The 20,532-nt window shown below is 42.5% G+C and overlaps 1 protein-coding gene across 1 annotated transcript in view; it reads right to left on the bottom strand.

Annotated features, from left to right (window-relative positions):
• Positions 1-20,532, bottom strand: part of LOC128746397 (uncharacterized) — a 164,577-nt gene that overhangs the window by 128,987 nt on the left and 15,058 nt on the right. Inside the window, exon 2 of the mRNA XM_053843447.1 lies at positions 5,568-5,591. Within this exon, the coding sequence (XP_053699422.1) occupies positions 5,568-5,591 (24 nt within the window). The remainder of the gene's footprint in view (positions 1-5,567; positions 5,592-20,532) is intronic.

The raw sequence follows: 20,532 nt of genomic DNA, 5'->3' as shown, positions 1-20,532 counted from the left end.
CTGCTTGATGTGCGCTGAGGTTCACTTGATGGCAGCTCTTGAATGCAGAATGTAAACGAACAAAAAAGCTGACCAAAGAAGCAACTTAATTGAAATCACTTCATATCCAGCCAATTACAGCATGTAAACACTGCACTACATTTGCACGACAAAAAGGGTACATCTCCGTGTAAACCTTGCACAAGTCATTAAAGGAAATTACACGTTCGCCGAACGTTTGTTTCAATAAATCAATTGTAGTACGTGCGGTAAGGCATGTTGCACCGTCTTGTTGCAACCACAGATCCTCCACATTCAGGTCTACCTATAGTTCTCAAGGTTGGTTGTTCAAAAATTTAAATAGAAAACTGAATTAACAGTTCGATAACTAGTTTATTGAATAAATAGGAATTGTAGGTGAATGACTTAATGCTAAGCGGATTATGCTCTTCATAAGAATTTACAAAAATTGCGATAGATCGGTGCTAACCTTTTCTTTTTCTTTTTCTTCTTCTTCTTTTATTGGCTGCCGGTGTGTTATTAATGCGCGATAATGCTGTTTGATGATCAACCTAAGAAGATCATTTGAAGCATATCTTACGGCAGATTGTTTCGATTCATCACGACGCTCAATTTCCCGTGTGTACCGTATGGATCACCATCATATGATTGGCCAGAACTTTCGCCAGCATGTACTTATTTCCACAAATCGTGCAACAGTGCCAGCCGGCGAGGCTGTGCGTTTTCCGGTGTCTCGTCAGATAGCTTTGCGTGAAAAACCCTTTCCCGCAGGTTTCACACCTGAACTTTTTGCCGCCGGTATGAAGCTGCCGGTGCGTGTTCAGGCAAGCCCTTCGGGTGAATGCTTTTCCGCACACATCACACCGGAACGGGCGTTCGCCGACGTGCAGCTTCATGTGCGCTGCCAGTGAAACCCCGAAGGAAAAAACTCGATCGCAAATGTTGCACACGTGCTTTTGTGTCTGCTTGTTGTGGGTGGCAATGTGTGACGCCAGATAGTACTCGCTTGCGTAGTATAGGCCGCAAACCGGGCACCGTTTTCCCAGTTCGTTTCGGTGTGTTTTCGAGTGCCGTTTCAAGGCACTGCTGTCGGAGAATTCTTTGCCGCAAACCGTACACTTGTGGGAACCATCAGTCGCCGTCCGGTGGCGTCGGTAGTGGGATCTGAAGGCTTTTTTGTTGTCGTATTGTTTGCCGCAAATGTCACACGCGAACAGTTGCGGCGCTGGGCAATGCCGGTGTTTCTCCGAGTGAAGCACGAAGTGCTTGTGGGTTTTGTAGGTTTTTCCGCAGATGTCGCAATCGAGCTGTAAGCTGTGAACGCTCCGGTGTCTCCTTAGCTGTCTGCTCTGCGAGAAGCCGCGATCACACAGATCGCATTTGAATGCCTCCTTGCCGGTGGTGTGGATCAGCATGTGTTGCTCCAGCGAATGCTTGGTGGAAAGCTGTCTGTCACAGATGTCACACTTGAACAGCTCCCCGGTATTGTTACCGTGCATTTCACGACGATGACGGCGAAGAGAGGGCTTATGTTCGTACTGTTTGCCGCAAATGTCACAAGTGAACGGAGCTCGCTTAGTGGGAAGGAAATTGTGCGCTTTTCTCCAGTGTGCAAACAGTTGTTTTCTAAACGGGAAACTTTCGTCACATATTTTGCATTTCAAGTTTGGATCATTCTGCTCCGGTTTAGGCGGAGGTTCCAGCTTAACTTTGGAGGAACTTTCTTCACTGCAAATCTGCGTCTCATCCGCCCGTTGCAGGTCATCATCGCATTGCTTTTCCACGGGATCCGGCAGACAGTCTTTGAAGTGATCTAGCGGTTTGCTGCAAATGTTGTGCCTAAAATGTCTGAGAAACGATCTACTGTATTGGTATTGTCTGCCGCAAACATCACACGTGAACGGTGGCTTACTGCGAAGGACAGGATGCGTTTTTCTCCGGTGTGCCAATAATTGTTTTTTGCGGCGAAAACTCTCGCCACATAATTCACATTTCAAGCGCTGATCTTTCTGCTTCGGTGTGTTGCGTTTCGGGATTACCGCAGTGCGTTGCTTCTCGTCCGGTTTATCTTCGGAGGAACTTTTAATGTTGCAAACGTCACTGCCTTGCACTTTAGGAGGTTCCAGCTTTACTTTGGAGGAACTTTCATCCTCCCGCTGCAGGTCATCATCGCAAGGCTTTTCCACCGGATCCGCCGGACAGCCTTTGGGCCGTTTGCTGCAAATTTTACGCCTAAAATGTCTGACAAGCGATCTCCTGTACTGGTATTGCCTGCCACAAATATCACACGTAAACTGCCGCTTCTGGGAATCTTCAAGCCGGTGCATCCGGCTGTGTTCCTCAAGTAGTTCAAGTGTTCGTAATTTTTTTCCACAAATCTCACACCCCTGCCGGAGCTTATGCTTCCGTCGGTGTCTCGTTAGTTGACCTGCCAGGGAAAACCCCCGTCCACATAAATCACATTTGAACTTTTGCTCGCTCCTGCTGTGCAGCGCCATGTGTTGGTCCAACGTAAACTTGGTGGACAATTGCTTGCCGCAGACGCCACACTTGAACACGTCGGTATTCTCGTGCGTTTCCGACATATGCCGGCGAAGAGATTTCCGATGCTGGTACAGTTTACCGCAAATGCCACACGGGAACGTGCTCCCCCTGATGCGAAGAGAACTACTGTGCATTTTCCTTCGGTGGGCAAATAATTCTGTTCTGTGGCGAAAACTTTTGCCACATATTTTACATTTAAAGTGCTGATTTTTCTGCTCCTCCGGTTTATTTTCGAAGGTTTCGATCTCTGGCTTCGATTCGCTGCAATGGATTTCTGTGACCGACTCCAGCTTCTCGTCGGAGACGACTTCAGCCGTGCAAACATCACTTGTGCTTTGATCGTTAGAACTCTTAGGAGGCTCCTGGGGCTCTTCCAGCGTCTCTTCCTCCCGCTGCAGGTCATCGCAAAGGTCTTCAATTTGTCGTTTGTGCTCGTTTAGATGCCGGAGAAGCGCTTTTCGGAACTCGAACCGTTTGCCGCAAACAGCACATGACGTGGACACTCGCTTCCTGCTTTCCATAAACCGGTGATGTATCTTGGTGTGTTTCATCAGCGTTTCACAAGATTTAAATTTTTTCCCACAAATGTCACACCCCTGGAACAACCTATGCCATCGCCGGTGTCTCGTTAGCTGAATTGCCAGCGTAAATCCGCGTCCGCACAGGTCACACCGGAAATTGTCGCTCCTGTTGTGGGCCAGTGCCCTGTGTTGGTCCAGCGCCTGCTTGGTGACCAACTCTTTGCCGCAAACGTCACACTTAAAAACCTCCGTATTCTGATGCACTTCCCTGAGATGTCGGTTAAGATTTTTCCTGTAAATGTATGGTTTGCTACACACACCGCATGTGAACTTGCATTCTTCACTCCCCGGCTCGGTAGTGGTTTTCCCATGCACGCTCCGGAGATGGTTGTTAAGATTTTTACTGTAATTGTACTCTTTGTTACATATTTCGCAAGCGTAACGTTTCTTTTCGGTTTGTTCTGTGCTCGGCTCCGGCTTGTCTGGGAACGAAATTACCTCACTGTTTTCAGCGACATTTTCGGAAGTTTCACCCTCTTGTGGTGGCTGCCGTTCCGGGTCGCAGGCCCAGTGTTTATCCCTGTGATCCTTCAAACTCTCCTCGGTGGGTAGCAGTGTATTACAAACGGTGCACCTGAACCCGAAGGCGCTGTCGTGCACCCTAAGATGCCGGAAAAGCGATTTCCGATACTCGTACTGTTTGCCGCAAACTTCACACGTAAACAGTCGTTTTTCACCCACCAAAGAATCGGCGACCGGCTTTTCGAAAGTTTCCAGACCGTGCGTCTTCCGGTGCCTCCGCAACTGTTTGGACAGCAAAAAACTTCTCTTACATATTTCGCACTCAAAATCTCCCCGCCGGGGGGTGTTCCTGTGGTTATACATGTGGTACATCAGAGTCTCCTTCGAGGACAGCTGTTTGCCGCAAACGATACACTTGAACCCATCCGGCCGGTCATGCATCCGAAGATGCCGCAGAAGCGACTTATTATACTCGTACAGTTTGCCGCAAATAGCGCACGAAAATAGTCGCTTGTTTTCAGGGGAACAACGCTGCGCGTGTCGCGCAAGCGATTCCGGATCGTTAAACACCTTTCTGCAGGTTTCGCACCGGTGCAGGGAACGCGCCGTACTGTGCCGCCGATTGCGGTGCCGCAACAGCTGCCGTTTCAGCACAAAATGCTGACCGCAAAGTTCACACTCGAAATTCTCCTCCGGGCTGTGGATTGCTGCCACGTGTTCCTCCAGGCACGACTTGGATGACAGATGCTTGCCGCAGATGGCACATTTGTACCGGCCGGTTCCATCATGGATGCGGCAATGTCGGAGCAGGCTTGTCCGACGGCTGAATCGTTTCCCGCAAATGTGGCATTCATTCTCGGCTGGGTTCGGTTCCACATGCTCCGCCGCAGTGCTGCAACAGAAGAGAAGGCACTTGTTGCAGTATTATTTTTGCTTTCAACATTCTAGTGTGTTTTTGGCTTTGTGTTTCTGATCATTCAAAATAAGTTTTATCATTGGTATGGAAGCCGTCCGGCAATTGTTTCCCGGTGTCTTCGCTTTCCTAGTAGGCGGGGAAAAAACTCTCACGTGACAGGCAGTAAAAATAACGCCAAAAACCATCGTAAAAAGCAGTGTAATGCGGCATGTTTGATTTTATTTAGTGGCTGTACTTCTGTGTAGTGCGCTTACGAGAATTCTTTCCAATCATCTTCGAATATAGTTTTGCTGATCCTTAAATATTCAACAGAAAGTTATCATTATTGTTGCCGAGGTAAGACGATACCATACAAGCTATCCTTTTGTTTTCCGCAGTAGTTCGAACGAAAATTTTGCTTCTCCTACCATTCCTTCTCTCCACCAACTTCTCTTTACCAACATCCACCCTCCCCCCTTCCATTGTAGTGTGAAAGCCATAGGACATTTTCCATGCCATAACCTTCACTACAACCCTATAACAACGGGCCGGGATGTCGGAGGACGGCCTTCGCTTTTCTGCCTCAGAGCCATGTAATCCAGAAAAATCCGTTCAGAAGTGGCTGAAATTTTGGACTATTTTTTACCTGGCGGTAGGTCGTCCCGACAATTTAATGTGCTTGTAAGGAAATCAAAACGTGAGCTTCCTTTGAGAGTGTACTTTCACAAAAAGATAACTAGTCATTAGCTTGATCAGATCGTTTCTGCGACGATCAGGTATCAGGTATCAGCATCTTTGGCTCGAGCAGCACGTTACTCACAATCATATGGAAGATTTGTGCCTTGCCCATCTTGCCCGTGTCATCATCATTTACCTGATGAGGACGGGAAGGAAAACAGGAGGAATGTTTCTTACGGCTTTCGGTAAGAAACATCAAACTGCCTCATAATTTTAGTTTCCTAAAATCCGATTCATTTAAGACGTAGGATCCAAAGATCCTCTGGACGCAATTGTGCTACTGCAGGTCAAGTAAAATCTGCGACGATGCCCGTTAATCAAATTAAAAGAAGAAAAATCACACTTACGTTGCCGGTTCCTTACGCGGTTCCCTGTAACAAACGAAACAATCAATAGTTTATTTGTTCGAAAATAATCTAATACAGCAGCATTGAATTCGTTCAACGAAATAAACTAAATAAATAGTCGTAGTCGAGATGGGTTTGCTAGAGGCAAACCATTGCGAAAGTATCCAAAATAAAGAAAATTAATTATTTTAAAATTGTCCCGCACTGAGTACCTTTTAACCTAGAAAATTTTAGTGAATTTATAGAGCACAATAGTGAGCCGAATCTTACATTTTTTAATCATTGCATCCAAAAATCGTGGCATATATTAAGTTTGCGTGCTTTTTTTTACAGAAATGTTTGCCTTTGGAAGCGTTCTAAAGACAGAGAGGTTTTACACGTACTTTTTCAACACGGCAATGCTGAGTGTAGTAACCTCCAGCGTGCTCATGCTCAGGCATAAACAAAACGCACTAAATTACACTTGAGTTTGGACTAATTTCGGATAGAAGCTTTACTATAAATTAAACTGGACATTGGAAATCGAAATTCAATTTGTATTAGACATATTGGCATATTGGAATCAGAGTTTAAATGTGAACTAAAATTGGATTAGAAATTAGATCCGAAGTTTTACTTTAAATTAGGATTGGAATTTTTGTCTTATTTTTTCAGACATTTTCCCTCTTTTCTGTTCCGTTTTTCCTCTTTTTCAATCGTTTATCCTTTTGCTGTTTCTCCGTTGCGTTTTTTTTGTTTAGTTTCCCATATTTTCTTATGTTTAATCCTATGTTTGCTCTTGTTTTTAACTTTTTTCATTTTCTCTTCCATTTTCCACCTTTCCATTTGTCTTTTCCCTTTTTCGTGTTCTTTAACTCTTTATTTTCTTTCATTCACGTTTTTCAACTTCGTATGTTCCATTCTTTCTCCTTCTGCCCATTTTTCCTTCTTTTCTGTAACATTCATTCTGTTTTTTCCTTCTTTCCTGTTACATTTATTCTGCTTTTGACTTCTTTTTTCCCATTGCTCTCCGCTTTGCTTTGCTTTCTTCTTTTATCTACTGTTTTTTTTTCTTTTTTCTCGTACTTTAGCTTTTTCTTCGATTCTTTGAAAAATTAGGGGAAAGTCCCCCAGCGCCGGACAGCTCCGGCCAATACCGGCCACTTCTGACTTTCATAGTTCAAACGGTGCCCCTTAGCCGCTAATATGATAAAATTATGACACTCAAATCTCGTTTTACGTCCACTATTGGGGGGACGTAAATCAAATCGGTCGTTAAAAAAATGGACGTTAATTCAAATTTTGGACGTAAAACGAGAGGACGTTAATTCAAGTTTTGGACGTAAAAAAAGAGGACATCAATAATTGGTTCCAACTTGGAATAACTCGTGATCCTGACCGTATAGAACGTTGGTGTCTTCGACAAAGTTGTTTAGCAGATCAAGGGCTTTTCGTCGGATTGTATGTATTATGGAATTGCCTCACTACGCGGCGCTAGTGTATATGTAGTACTCTTAAGCAGGCTATATTTTGCGCTGCTGACTATCTAGAACGTTGCGGTCTTCAGGAAGATTACTCATATGACTGCCATCTTTAAGACGGTACAGAAAATAGCGCAGAATTGACCCACTACGTGGCGCTAGCGTATATGTAGCGTTCTTACACAAGCTGCATCTTGCGCTGCTGACTATCTAGAAAGTTGAGGTCTTCGGAAAAGTTGTTCAAATGACTGTCACCTCGGAGATGACATGGAAAATAGTTTAGGTTTTTCCCAACGTGTGGCGCTTGTAAATATGCGACGTCTTTTTATACGCTATATTTCATGATCCGTGTTACTTAAGATATTACTTTCTTCGGGAATGTTGATTGAGTCATAGCGGCTAGAGGCGTGCGCCGCCGCCAATACTTTTGCACGCGCCGTCGTCGCTGATGATTTAGAACCTAGATCCTTTTTCCCACGCCGCCGAAGCCATTTACCCATACCGACGATATAGCCCAACATTGACAAAAATGCGGGTCAAAATGTTGACAGCACATAGTGAACCCGTTTTGTGAATTCATTCTTATAATGTACCTTTAATTTAGATTAAATTAAACTGCCGTGTTGCTGTTCCCTGAGTGTTACCATGCGTCCAACTGAGAGCGAATCGAAAAGACCTAACGTAAACGAACTTTAGCATGACGTTTTCTGTCAAATTTCTGTCTTGCTTCCCAATGTTCATTTCTTTTTAAGAAGACATAAACGACCAAAATTTTTGAAAAAGTCAAATTTTTTATTTCAGATTTTGATTCTGCAACTTAAATGACTCAAATTCTGCAGTCTTTTTCGTTTATTTTGATACTAATTTTGACCCGAATTGACCGTGACCGTGACGGAAGTGACCGAAAAACGATCCAACACCTAAGCATTCCACTGTGGCGTGGAACAACATCGCTGGAATAAAACGCCGCTCCTATAAAAACACGATTTTCAAGCTTTATGTAGGCCACGCGAGAGTATTTTCAGCCCATTAAGCAATTGCATCTATTTTTTCGGCCTTTGGCCTAGATCTAATGGAAGAACAGTAACAGAACTCAGTTCTACCTGACGAGACAGGCAATGTCACCCACTAAAACACAGGTAGAGTCCCAAGCATAGCCGACACGTCGGAGGTGTTCCGGCCCAGCGCGGATTCCACGAACTGACTCTAAGATCTCTCTGCCAAAGGCCGGAATGTCATATTTTAAATAAAATGATGATGATGATGATGATAATGATGATGTTAAGAAGAAAAATAATAGATCGAATTTGTAAATGTGCTTTGGACTTTTTGTACCACTCGAGTTGCAATATGTGGTATAGTGAAGAAGTGGAGGATTCGTCAGCCCCGCCTGACACCGGTCTTCAACCGCGCGCCCGCTTTCAGTTTTCCAACACAAACAACCACAAATGAACCAATAGATAAGACAAATTTCGGAACATTAGTGGTTATCAACTTATCAGGGCAAATTTAATCTTTCATCCCCTTAGCATTCACTGTGCATTCCCACGATACAAAGTAAATTGAGCGCAGCACAAGCTGGACGTTCGCGGTAGTCGACAGAAGCTTCAAAATATAGAGACTCGCCCGCCTTCCAACCCTCGAGACCAAAATGCTGTAAAGCTCTGGGCTTAAACGTCTCTTTAAGACTCGATCCCTTCCCATCGACAGAGCCCGCGGGCGGCCATCAGAGCTCAGGACAGCCACGGGGCCAGTGCAAAAATCCTACTCTATCTAGCAGCACCGCCTAGCCGAAACTCGAACACGCGAAACGAATTGACCTAATTTTCCCATCTGCTACCTAAGAAGTGCTATTACCCGTAATCATTACAGAGTGGTCCTTCGGCATCCAATCGGATCTGGTATCCCGCTTAGATCCCCTTACTAACCCTAAGCCCCCGACCAACTCAATCAATCCGACATTTTTCGGAGATATTTGTGACAGTTGAGATAAATTGGGATGAATCCCAGAAAACTTCATCTATTGTCAGAGATCCACATACTGGCCTTATTCTTAAACGGAATAAAAGCACTTTCTGAACAACGCAACAATTACATTTGGTAAATTTTAACCCGAGTCCCACTTGAAATCACAAGAGTATTTTGATATATACTCACATTCAGAAGTAAACGTGACCGCTGTTCATTTACTGATTAGTTAAAAAGCCCTACACCACGACAAGGTTCAGTTTTATCTTAGGGTAAAAAAATATATATATATATATATTGGCAAATTTTGGATCCATTTTCCCGGAGATATTCCAGATCGCAACGGGATTATTTTTTCACGTCATTAGTAACAGATGAAACAAACGAATCCATCTCATTTTCGGTCAGTAAGAATGAATGCACTATACTATAGAGCACTCGCTCATGCTCCACACTACGGAACTAGGGCTAAGCTCCCCCTAGAAAAATGAGCCTGGTCGACCAAATAAAATTGTCAAAAAAAAAATGCCGAGGGCTTTAGCCCCCCCTAGAAATGAGCGCTAGTTCCGCCAATGTGTATACAACCTATATACGTAACGTTTATCAAAGTAGTAACGTTGTATACGTTCAATCCTCAACCGACTTTGGAGTTATATCCATGAATTGATTGAATCTATTGTATTAAAACGAAACCAAGTCAATAACTAAACCAAACAGTAAATAAATTTTTATGATCTGTTGCTACATTGAATAGTGCTTTTCCTCTGGTAATCGGTAGACGGTACGCACGAGTTTTCGAAGTACGCACGAGTTTTGCGCAAATTTTCTGCGGCGTGACCAGAAAACTTATTTCCATTTGTCATTTGTTGGTCGTCCGCAATGGCGAAAAATTCAACTTTTCCCTTGTTGCCTGTGTTATTATGGTATTAACTGAGCAAGAAAATATAATAAACTCTTCTATCGTTGTGTGGCCCTTAAAAGGACCGATTGTTTGATTATCATAACTCCAGCTTGCAATAAACTTACACTAACGCACTTAACGTATTTCTCTGTTCGGTAAATTGGAATACCGATAACCGCAAACCAGACACGGCTTGTTGCAACGGACCAACCGGAAAGCCTCAGCCGCCATGCGATCGACGAAGCCGTTCGTGTATGGTCCTGCGTCACGATGAAATACCACTCCAAGTGGCCAGCTGCAAGCGACGTGGGATGCTTCTGGTCGCTTTGTTGTCGCGTGCAGCATGTTTCCTGCCAATTCCAGAACTTCAGCAGCCAGATAGTCCATCACGGCAGCGAAACGAGTGCTCCAGCTTCAACACACGCTCAACATACTTTCCTTTCCTCAGCATCCGATGAACACGACCGACCGGGAACTGCAGACGTGCACGACTGCGTCACCGCTCGTATTGCCGTTGGTGGTACATCTCAATAAGGAATTTTCAATCCAATTAGCAATCAACGAGAAAGTGTAGGATTCCATTTAATTCTCTTGGAACTTTGTTATAGTAGAATCAAATGGAACTTTCCATCAACTTTCTCAGTGATTCCTGAATTATCTTGTTCGATAATAATTGGAAATTATTCCAACCAATCACAAAGCGACAATTTCTAGTACGACCGAGTTAGAGTTATTTTTAATTTTTCAATGACGCGCAATGAAAATCAATAGTTTTCTATATTTTCAATATTTTCCAAATCGATTTTCCGATCAATTGGTGTAAATATCTTGGGAATCTATTGAAAATTGACTGAATTATAAGCCGAAGCGTGAAAACGCGTTTCTGCTTTGATGACGTCATTTCCAACAAGCAATCACGACGCGAGAATTCTGGTAAAACACAGGTTCATTATTTTCAATTTTTCAATAGTTCAACATCTAAAATCCATACTTTTCTTCATTTGGGTCAATTTTTAGAAGATTTTCCGAACGATTGGTGTAAGAAAATCGATCGGAAAATCGCTGAGCTATTAGCGCTCAAAAGCTACCATTTTTCGTGACGCTCGCAATTTTCGACTTTTTGGAATGACACCCTATCCCAAAATTTGCCGTAAGACGTAGTCCTACGTTAAAAACTATCTTTTGTTACATTGAACAAAGTGGTCGTTTGATTTTGTTGATTGAACAAAGTGGTCGCCATAGGGAATGAATGGTGTCTTTTTCTTTCTAAGTTTATGATTGAAATTGAATCAGTAAGCTTTCTCGGAAGGGTAGTGTAAGTACGGATTCTCAGTATCAATTAAATTTATTATCATATCATTTAATATGCTATAGTATGGAGGAAACCAAAGGCGAGCACGTTTTCAAACGTGAAATAGGTGGAGGAAATAGTAAGAAACTAAATCCGTAAGTGCCAAAAGGCCATTGTTAATAACTACCATTTATGCTGAAAAATATATTCTTATTTTAGTTTGAGCGAGACATAACCAACCACTACAAAACCACCGAAGTTCCGAAACCACCTTAACAAGTAGTGAAAAGCATAATCGGCTTTCTTGCTGCTTTAAGACTACTCTTGAGCTTATAACCTGATTTTAAAGAGGTTATAAAAAGCGTGGGCCTATTAGTCGGAAGGCAGTTTTTTATGGTGGCCATCAGGAAGTTCTGGTGGAGTTCATAGTTTTATTGGCGGTTTTATGAAATTGGTCACGAAAACCACTAGAGAAACGTAATAAAACTTAGAATTGTTACTTGCAATTGTTTCTTACGATATCTTTTTGCACTGGCGGCACGATGGAATCTGCTGATAGATCAAATAAATGCCATCACCGCTTTCCTCCAATCCAACATCGACTGTGCTCCACGGCCTTCCTATGTTCCCTCAGTCTAATTTTGAATTTGCGACGTGCTTGTCCAATGTAGATAGCGGGGCAATCTTGGCATGGAATTTGATATATTCCGGATTGTTCCTCAAGCGGGATTTTGTTTTTGAGATTGCACAATATTTCCCGTAGAGTGCAGCTGCTTTTGAAGGCTGTCGCAAATCCATGTTGGTGTAGGATGTTTTTGATCGAGTTTGTAATAATTGGATAAAACGGTAGGCTGATCCTAACTTTCTCGTCGCTCTCTGGTTGAAGAGTTGTTGCATTCTGAGGGTGTCTTTTCCGTTCATGTTTCCGCAGAATTTTGTTCACAAAGTTGCTGTCATATCCATTCTGTTCGGCGATTTTGTGTATTTTCTCCCTTTCCGCATCAAACTCTTCTTTTTCCAACGGTATATTGAAAAGACGGTGGGCCATCGAGTGGAATGCTGCTTGCTTTTGGGCTCCAAAATGGTTGGAGTCGGATGTTATGAAACGGACTGTTGATTTTTATTGAGATGAGAAGATCTAAAAACGGGAGTGTACCGTCTGGTTCTTCTTCAACCGTAAATCTGATCGAGTCGTGCTTCGAGTTCAGTAGGTTGAGCGTTTGTGACAAATAGCGTTCATTCACCAATGCAAACACATCATCGACGTACCGTTTCCAAACCCGGGGAACATTTTGTCTGTTTGTACCTCGGTCTCAAAATCGCTCATAAATAGTTCAGCTAATAGCGGTGAAAGCTTACTTCCCATGCTAAGGCCAAAGTTTTGTTTGTAAAACTTCCCGCGAAACATGAACAAGTTCTGCTTCATACACAACTGTGCCATAGAAAGATATGCTGCAATGTGGTTCGACGGGACTTGTTTTTGTTCTAAATGGGCACGTAACTGGGGAACAGAGAAGCAACATCGAACGACACCATAATCTCACTGCTTCGTATCTCGCGGTCTTTGATCTGATCTACAAGTTCTATCGAATTTTTTACACTCTTGCCGTGAGTCACAGGATATCGTTTGATCTCATCAACCAGCCAAGCAGCCATTTTCTCGGTTGGTGTACAGATGTTTGACGAAATTGGACGCATAGACAGTGGATTCTTATGGAATTTGGGTAGGCAGTATAGTGAAGCGACCTTCGGGTTTGGTACATAAAGACGTCGCTTAAGCTTTTCATCCCCCATTAGCCGTGCCACTTTTTGTCGAACAACGTTAGCCTCCTCTATCATAGTGTTGAGAGGATGTTTGGGTTTTCCATTTTTGAATTTACACTCTTCGTACGGACCTTCATTTATCATGTCGAGTACGCGCGAGTCGTAATCGTTTTTATCCATGATCACAATTGCATTACCTTTATCAGCGCGGGAATAAATCACGTTACGTTCTCTAAGCTGTTTGATCATACTGCCGGTATCTGCTTTGGCGCGTTTAGTTTTCACCTGTTTATTTTTGGCACGCACAACACACTCGGATAACACAGCGGATAAAGTTCTTCTTCGACAACAGACACTTGTTTATGCTTCAATCTGATCTCTTCTGATAACCAAAATTTTTTAGCTTTATTAGTGGCCTTTTTCCCGATTCACTTTTTATCGATGTGTTGATTTTAATAAACTTTGGAATCAGACCTTTTCTTTTGCATTTTGTTAAAAATTTGTAGTTGCAAAAGCAACATTCTTTTCTTCGTAATCAATCGACCATACAGGCGAAAGCACTCACTGGTTCTCCGCCACCTTTCGAAAGTAGTTGCGGCACATGATTCATGAACAACGTAAAAAGCAATGGACCAGAATTACTCCCTTGTGGCACTCCTGAGATATTAATGAACGGAGTTGAAAGCTGTAATCCAGTTTTCACGCACAATGTGCGATTCATCAACTAAGATTGCAACCTTTTCCCAAGTGCAGGCGCGATTTCGAGTTTTGCCAAACGAATTCCGTAATTGACCCAGAGATTAACGCAGTCAGGAGCTCAGGAGTCCGATAGTGATTCAATAGTTTTTATTCTGAACAGATACCCTTGAACTCTCTAAATAGAAGACCTTTTGGCCAGGTACCCGTGTTCAAAGTAGAATCCAACAGAAGATCGAAGAGATTGACGAGGTTTCGTGGTAGATTCACCGACAGCAATTCTAGCTGTAGTAAAGTGCATCGTAACTTTTAGTTCTACGCATTGAATAGTTTGAAAATAAACAACTTTAAGAGAAAACACAAGTGGTTGAGATTTATTTCAAAACAAAAAATCATTTTTTAAAATGAATCGTTTGAGAAAAGTACAAACTATAGTTATCTTCTGTTTCTTCTTCTTTTATTATGTGACTTCTTCCTGTTTTTGCTTTTTCTTTTTTAGCTTTGGTGAACTTCCTTTCGTTTTTGCTCCCAACTTTCTGCTTCGTCTTATTTTAATTGTTCGATTTCTTATTTCATAAACGCTCTTTCTGGCTCTCCTCTGGCTTTCTTCCTAGCTATTTCATCCCTCTTTTCTTCCTCAAACAGACTAGTTTCTTCGGGCCTCTCCAAATGCGTCGGTACTGGGTGGAATTCCCTTTTGAATTTTCTCTTCAGGTTACTTCTATTAGGATTGGCTGGTGGATTCTGAAGCAATTCAGCACCATTTCCATTTCTCCCGCTCAGCACACTGAGCGGATCTCCGTTAGGCTCTTCCGACTTAAAATCAACATCACCCATTTCCTGTTTGATGACTACTGAATTCTCTTCAGGGATGTAATAACTCGAATTAGACAGCAAATTCTGGAAATCGAAAGGCATCAACAGCATCTCATAGAGCTTTCTGATGATTTCACCTTCTTCGGAGCTGGCAGCGCCGTTGCTAAAACTGCTTATGCGCTCCCTACCAATGCAATCTATCGCAGCCTGAATTGTTGACGCAGGAATGGCAACTGAATCATCATCTGCTGCATTTTGTTCTTCAATCGGTTCGTTCAGTGTGGCATTCTCCAGCATCTCATAAAGATAGGACTTTTCCGGATTGGCTTCATTCTCGCGTACGTACTTGCTAATGCATTTGTCGTAATCGACTTCATCGGCACCGAAAGGGAACAGTCCACAAACCCTGAATCCGTTCTTTATACTGACGTCTTCTAAGCCGGTGTTGTTCATCGCTTTTTGCAGTACGTCAGGAAAGTGTTTCGGCGAGATTTTTTCACGTCCTTTTTCCCTCCGCCAATCCGACACTGCACTCTTCCACGCTCTCTTGACAGACCCAAATATGGCGACGTCTTCCGATGGAGCGCTTCGAACAATATTCGGATATAAAGCAATCAGCACGATGCCTAAATTCAGACATAAATCGGCTGCCTCTGCAGCCGCTTGGGAGGTGTGCCCATCCACAAAGTACAGCACCGGAAAGTGAACCATTTTCTTCTGCAGATGTGGGTAGAAAACATTTCGGATGTACAGCATAAAGCTGGCTCTATCCAGCGATCCGTCCGAACTCTTACTGATAGTCCAATCAGGTGGAAACTTTCCCACCGGGAAGCGTTGCGCTGGCAGAACCACTCCCGGAGGTAGGACTGATCCGTCCGCTCCGAAAGCACGCATAACAGTAAAGTTTTTGTGACCGTCCGAATGCTGCTGATTGGCACGACTAGGCACGACTAACGTCGTTTCATCGCCGCTGTATATCCGGGTTGTGTCCACTGTTGCCGACATTAGTTCGTTCTCCCGCAGGTAGGATGTAAGGTTCGCGAACCAACAGCGAATGTCAACCTCGCGCACTTTTGCACAGATCGACGATAGAAGTTCCGGCGTGCGGAAGGTGATGTCGGGGTGCCGGTTAAGAAATCCCAGTAACCATTTTCGTCCTGCAACCGGTAGATGTTGGACAACTCATCAATATTTAGGCATGACAAATATGTAGAATAAATACTAACCCGGAACGTTGTTAATAAACCGATTGGGCCGGGAATTTGTTTCGAAGAAAGTCTTCACTTTATGGAGCAGTAGCTCTTTGACCAGGGGAAAGCCTCTCTTGTGCATCGTTTTCAGGTGCTGCACAATGTGCTGCTCTTCGTCCTCCGTAAGCATAGTGTTTGGTCCTCTGCGCAATTTTTTGGTCCATTTACTACTGAGCCGATAGCGGATGGTCGACAGGGGAATGCCATATTGTTTACACGCTGCGTAAGCTGTCACTTGCTCGGACTTGATCAATTCAATGCAGCGGGAGACGGCCACCTCGTCGTATCTGGGTTTCGTTTTCATTGGCGAATCCGTTCTGTAACGAATCGGAAGGGTTGTAATGTGTTTTATTGTAAACAGCTAACACCTTCTTACCAATTATAGTGTAGTATATAAAATGAGTAAAGGCTACATTCACTTTAATGGTTTCAAACTTGACTGAGTGCTGTTGTTGCGCAAGGAACTGTGCTAGGATCCATTTTGTTTATGATATACATCGTCACAATCCAGTGGTGGTTAACAGTGAGCATCGTAGGACTACAGATTTTTGCCACAACTCTCGGGTTCAGATCTTTTTGGGCAAACAACGCCATTGTTGTTGTACCAGTCTAAAATGGAGCGGATATAGTTGCAGGATGTCAAATCCGGCCAAACTATTTTTCGATGGATTTTAGAGATATTTGCATCAATTGATTAGAAATTTTTCTATGCATTGATTGATGCAGAGAATTCAAGAGGAATTTGTCAAATCACTGTTGTAATAAGCATAAATAACAAGCACTGTCAATGATAAGTAAATCAACCAATCACATGTAAGCAAGCTTTTGCTTCCCACGCCCGGGACGGCAAGTTTGTAAACTTCGACTATCTCGTTTTTAGACAAAAGTGACAGATTTAACCCGTCCAACAAACCAGAGATTATTTGTTTCACTTGAGCCTAGACCGCGTTAATGTCCTCTCAGAGTGAAGACTCAATCGCACTCAAAGAATAGTGACGGTTTTATCCAACCCAACAACAGGATACGAGCGTTGGATTCGCTGCTTCGCATTAGTTGGTGAAAAGCGGAAAACCGCTTAGTTGATTTCGAGGTACGATTCTGCTCTAGCTAACGTGTGTCATACATCAATTGGTAAGCAGTTTTATGCAAATTATCTACAGGCGCTACAAATCACGCAAAAATCTTTAAAATTCAACAACACCGCCAATCTCCAGAGGATGTACAACTGTGGTCTGGGAAATATCTGGGGATGTCTTGGTGGAACTACAAACACTAAGAAACTGATCAAAAATGGTATCCAAATTGATAAAAAAAGATGTTTCAAGGCATTCACTACAAAAACAGTAAATGATACAGTTGGACAAAGAACTGTTGAACATTTGAAAACTGTCAGGCATAGTCGAATTGTATCTTTATTTGTAGTTCTACGTCAACCACCTGCGCGTTCGTGCCCCAAGGCACAGACCTTTCATTCTTTTCATCTTTTGGTTCAGGTGTAGAACCTTTTTCTTGATTTTTGCTCTCACTTTCTTTCCGGTTTTCCTCTTTTTCTCGTATATTCCATCATTTTTTCTGTTCCATGTTTCCCGTTTCATTGTTTGGTTTTTCATCGTCTGCGATTCTTCTTGTTTTGAGTCCTGCTTTTTGACTCGTTTATTGTTATGTTTTTCCCGTTTTCGTCTTCTTTTTGCCCGGTTTTTCGTTTCAAATTTTTGTCTATTTCTAATTCTTTTTATCACCTTTCTTATTCGTTTTCCGTCTTCGTCTGTCCCGTTTTTCCACTTTTCGATTCTCCCTTTTTCAGTCTTTTCTGTCACATAATGTCCCAATTTTCTCTTTTCATATCCCGTTTTCCTCAATCAATTCTGTCTCTCTTCCCTTTGTCCTTTTTTCTATCTACCGTTTCCCTCCTTCTCTGCTCTTTTCTGTCTCGTTTCTACACTTTTGCTGAACCCTGATTATCCTCTGTTCCGTTTTTGGTCTTGTTTCTTTTATTTTTACTCATTTTCAAGCCTGTTTTTCCTGTTTTCTGCATGGTTTTTTGTTTTTCTGTTAATCTCGGTTTTCGTCTATTTTCACTTTTTAACTCATTTTCTATTTCGTTTTTCGTTTTCCTATTAATATGTTCCTTTTTTGTCTTCCGTTTTTATTTTTTCTCTTTTTCTGTCCAGTTTTTTCTACTTTTTTTCCTCTATCCCGTGTTTACTCCATTGCTTTTCCTCCTGTCCTATCTCGTTTTCGTGCCTGTTGTAACATTTTTCCTCCAGTTTCTGTCCAATTTATCCGTATTTTATTATTTTTTATTTTAGTGGTTTTCAACCTTATTGTCTTTTTTGTTTTCATCGTTATTTTAATCGTTTTTTCATTCTTTTGTCTTCCGTTCATCTCTGTCCCGTTTCTTCGTTTTTTCCCTTCTTTCCATTTTTCTCAGTTTCGCATCCCAATTCTTGTTTTCTGTCCTGTTTTTGATTCGTTTATTGTTATTTTCTCCGGTTTTCGCCCTTTTCCTGAACACTGTTCCGTTCTTTGTCTTTTTTTCTCCGTTTTTTTCTTTTCTGTCTCGTTTTTTGTTTTGCTGTTCGACATTCGACTATTTCCTTTCGTTTGGTCGAGGTTTTCTGCTTTTTTCACTTTTTAACTTTTTCTATCTCGTGTTTTGTTTTCGTCTGCTCCTTTCTTCCTCTAGTTATGTCCTGCTTTTCCCCCTATACTGTTTTTCTTTTCCATTTTATCCTTTTTGTCTTCCGTTTTAATTTTTTCTTTCCATTTTTCCTCTATTTCTGTCCCATTTTTTCACTTTTTCTGTTCTCGTTTCTCCATTTTCATGCTACCGTGTTTTCTCCTCTTATTTTCCTCCTTTCTATCCAATTTTTTCTTATTTTCTTTCTCGTATTTCATTCCTTATGGTTTTTTTTCTTCCGCTTTTCACCTTTTTCTATTCAGTCTTCGTTTTTTGCTTTTTTTTTCCTTGATTTCTCCCGTTTATTGCTATCTTGTCTTTTTATGTTCAGTTTATTCCATGCTGTCACAATTTTTCTTTCGTTTTTCTTTTTTTCGTGCCACTTAGGCTATTGCAAATTATTTTTAAAGTTTTTGTCATCCCCCTGACTTTTTTAAAATCGGGGTGCAAAAATTCATTAGACATGAGCAACAAATTTTTGTGTAAAATCAATTGTCTATGCGCACCAGACAAGAGATCCTAGACCTTACTCTATGTAGCGCTTCTATAGCTGAGAAAGTCAAAAATTGGCATGTCTCTGATGAACCAAGTTTATCAGACCACAGACATATCATTTTCGACATCGAGGCTAATCCTCTAAAGAGAGAACAATTCAGGAATCCGAGAAAAACCAATTGAAGTTCCTTTAGGGATCATCTGATTGCCTCACGTCACGAATTCCTGTCACAATAATATACTAACTCCAGTGGATAGCGCCGCTAGTGACCTGAAATGTAGGATCACAGACGCGTATAACACAAATTGTCCCGTAAACACGCGAACAGTTTGCCGTGATGTGCCCTGGTGGAATGAGACGCTTAGCAATCTCCGTCGTAAGGCAAGGCGTCTGTTCAACAGGGCCAAAATCACGTCTAACTGGGACGACTACAGAGCTTCCCTTACCAAATACAACGCTTGGCTACGCAAAGCCAGAAGGAAATCACGAGTTAAATTTTGCGAAAGCATTCAAACTCTGAGGCTACGCGTCTGCAGAAAGCGATGTCTAAGGACCACTGCAATGGTCTAGGGCAATTGAAAAAAAAGGATGGGAGTCTTACTGTTACCACCAGGGAAACTCTGGAAGTTCTGATGAACAAGCACTTCCCTGGTTCGACAGTGATCACTGGACAAAACATAGGCGCGCAACAGTGGAATGGGTCATTACACAATGTGCCAAATGATTCGGTTCTACTTGCACGCCGATTGTTTACGGAGGCTTTGATCAATTGGGCACTCAGCTCTTTTGAATCAATGAAATCTCCAGGTCCGGATGGTATTCTACCCATTTACAAAAAACGGACTGTGTTATAATGTCCGAGCTCATCAACCTCTTTCGAGCCAGTTTTACATTGGGATATATCCCGGAGAATTGGCGGAAAGTAAGGGTAGTGTTCATACCTAAGGCTGGCAAAAAAGACAAAACCATGCCTAAGGCTTTCAGACCGATAAGTCTGACTTCAACGCTTCTTAAGCTGATGGAGAAAATCACGGATAACTATATCCGCAATGAGTTTTTAAAAAACTCTCCGTTACATGTAAATCAACATGCATACCAACACGGTAAATCTACGGAAACCGCACTGCACTGCTTAGTGACGTTAATTGAGAAATCGCTCAAATATCAAGAGACGGCACTTTGTGTTTTTCTTGATATTGAAGGCGCTTTCGATAACACGTCCTTTGCGTCAATTAATACGGCTCTCTGTCAAAAGAGAATCGACCACACTACAATGAGCTGGATTCAAGCAATGCTCTCGAGCAGACAAATTACAGCATCATTGGGAGATACGTCGGTCACGATTTCGGTGATCAAAGGATGTTCACAGGGAGGAGTTCTCTCCCCCCTGCTCTGATCACTGGTGGCCGATGCACTCCTTCACAAGCTATCACAGCTTGGTTATGAGACGATTGCTTGCGCCGACGACGTCGTACTTATCGTCAGAGAAAAGTTTGACGCAGTATTGTCAAGTCGCTTGCAAGGAGCTCTAAACACCACCATGGTGCTCACAAGAGGGACCTAATGTTAACCCCACCAAAACAGTCGTTATACCATTCACTAGGCGAAGGAAACATACGATTATTCCCCCTATACTGAATGGT

The sequence above is a fragment of the Sabethes cyaneus genome, chromosome 1, assembly GCF_943734655.1.
Source record: "Sabethes cyaneus chromosome 1, idSabCyanKW18_F2, whole genome shotgun sequence".
In the NCBI taxonomy this organism is placed as follows: Eukaryota; Metazoa; Arthropoda; class Insecta; order Diptera; family Culicidae; genus Sabethes; species Sabethes cyaneus.
The sequence above is the reverse complement of the archived record's forward strand: the minus strand, read 5'-3'. Positions and strand labels throughout refer to the sequence as shown.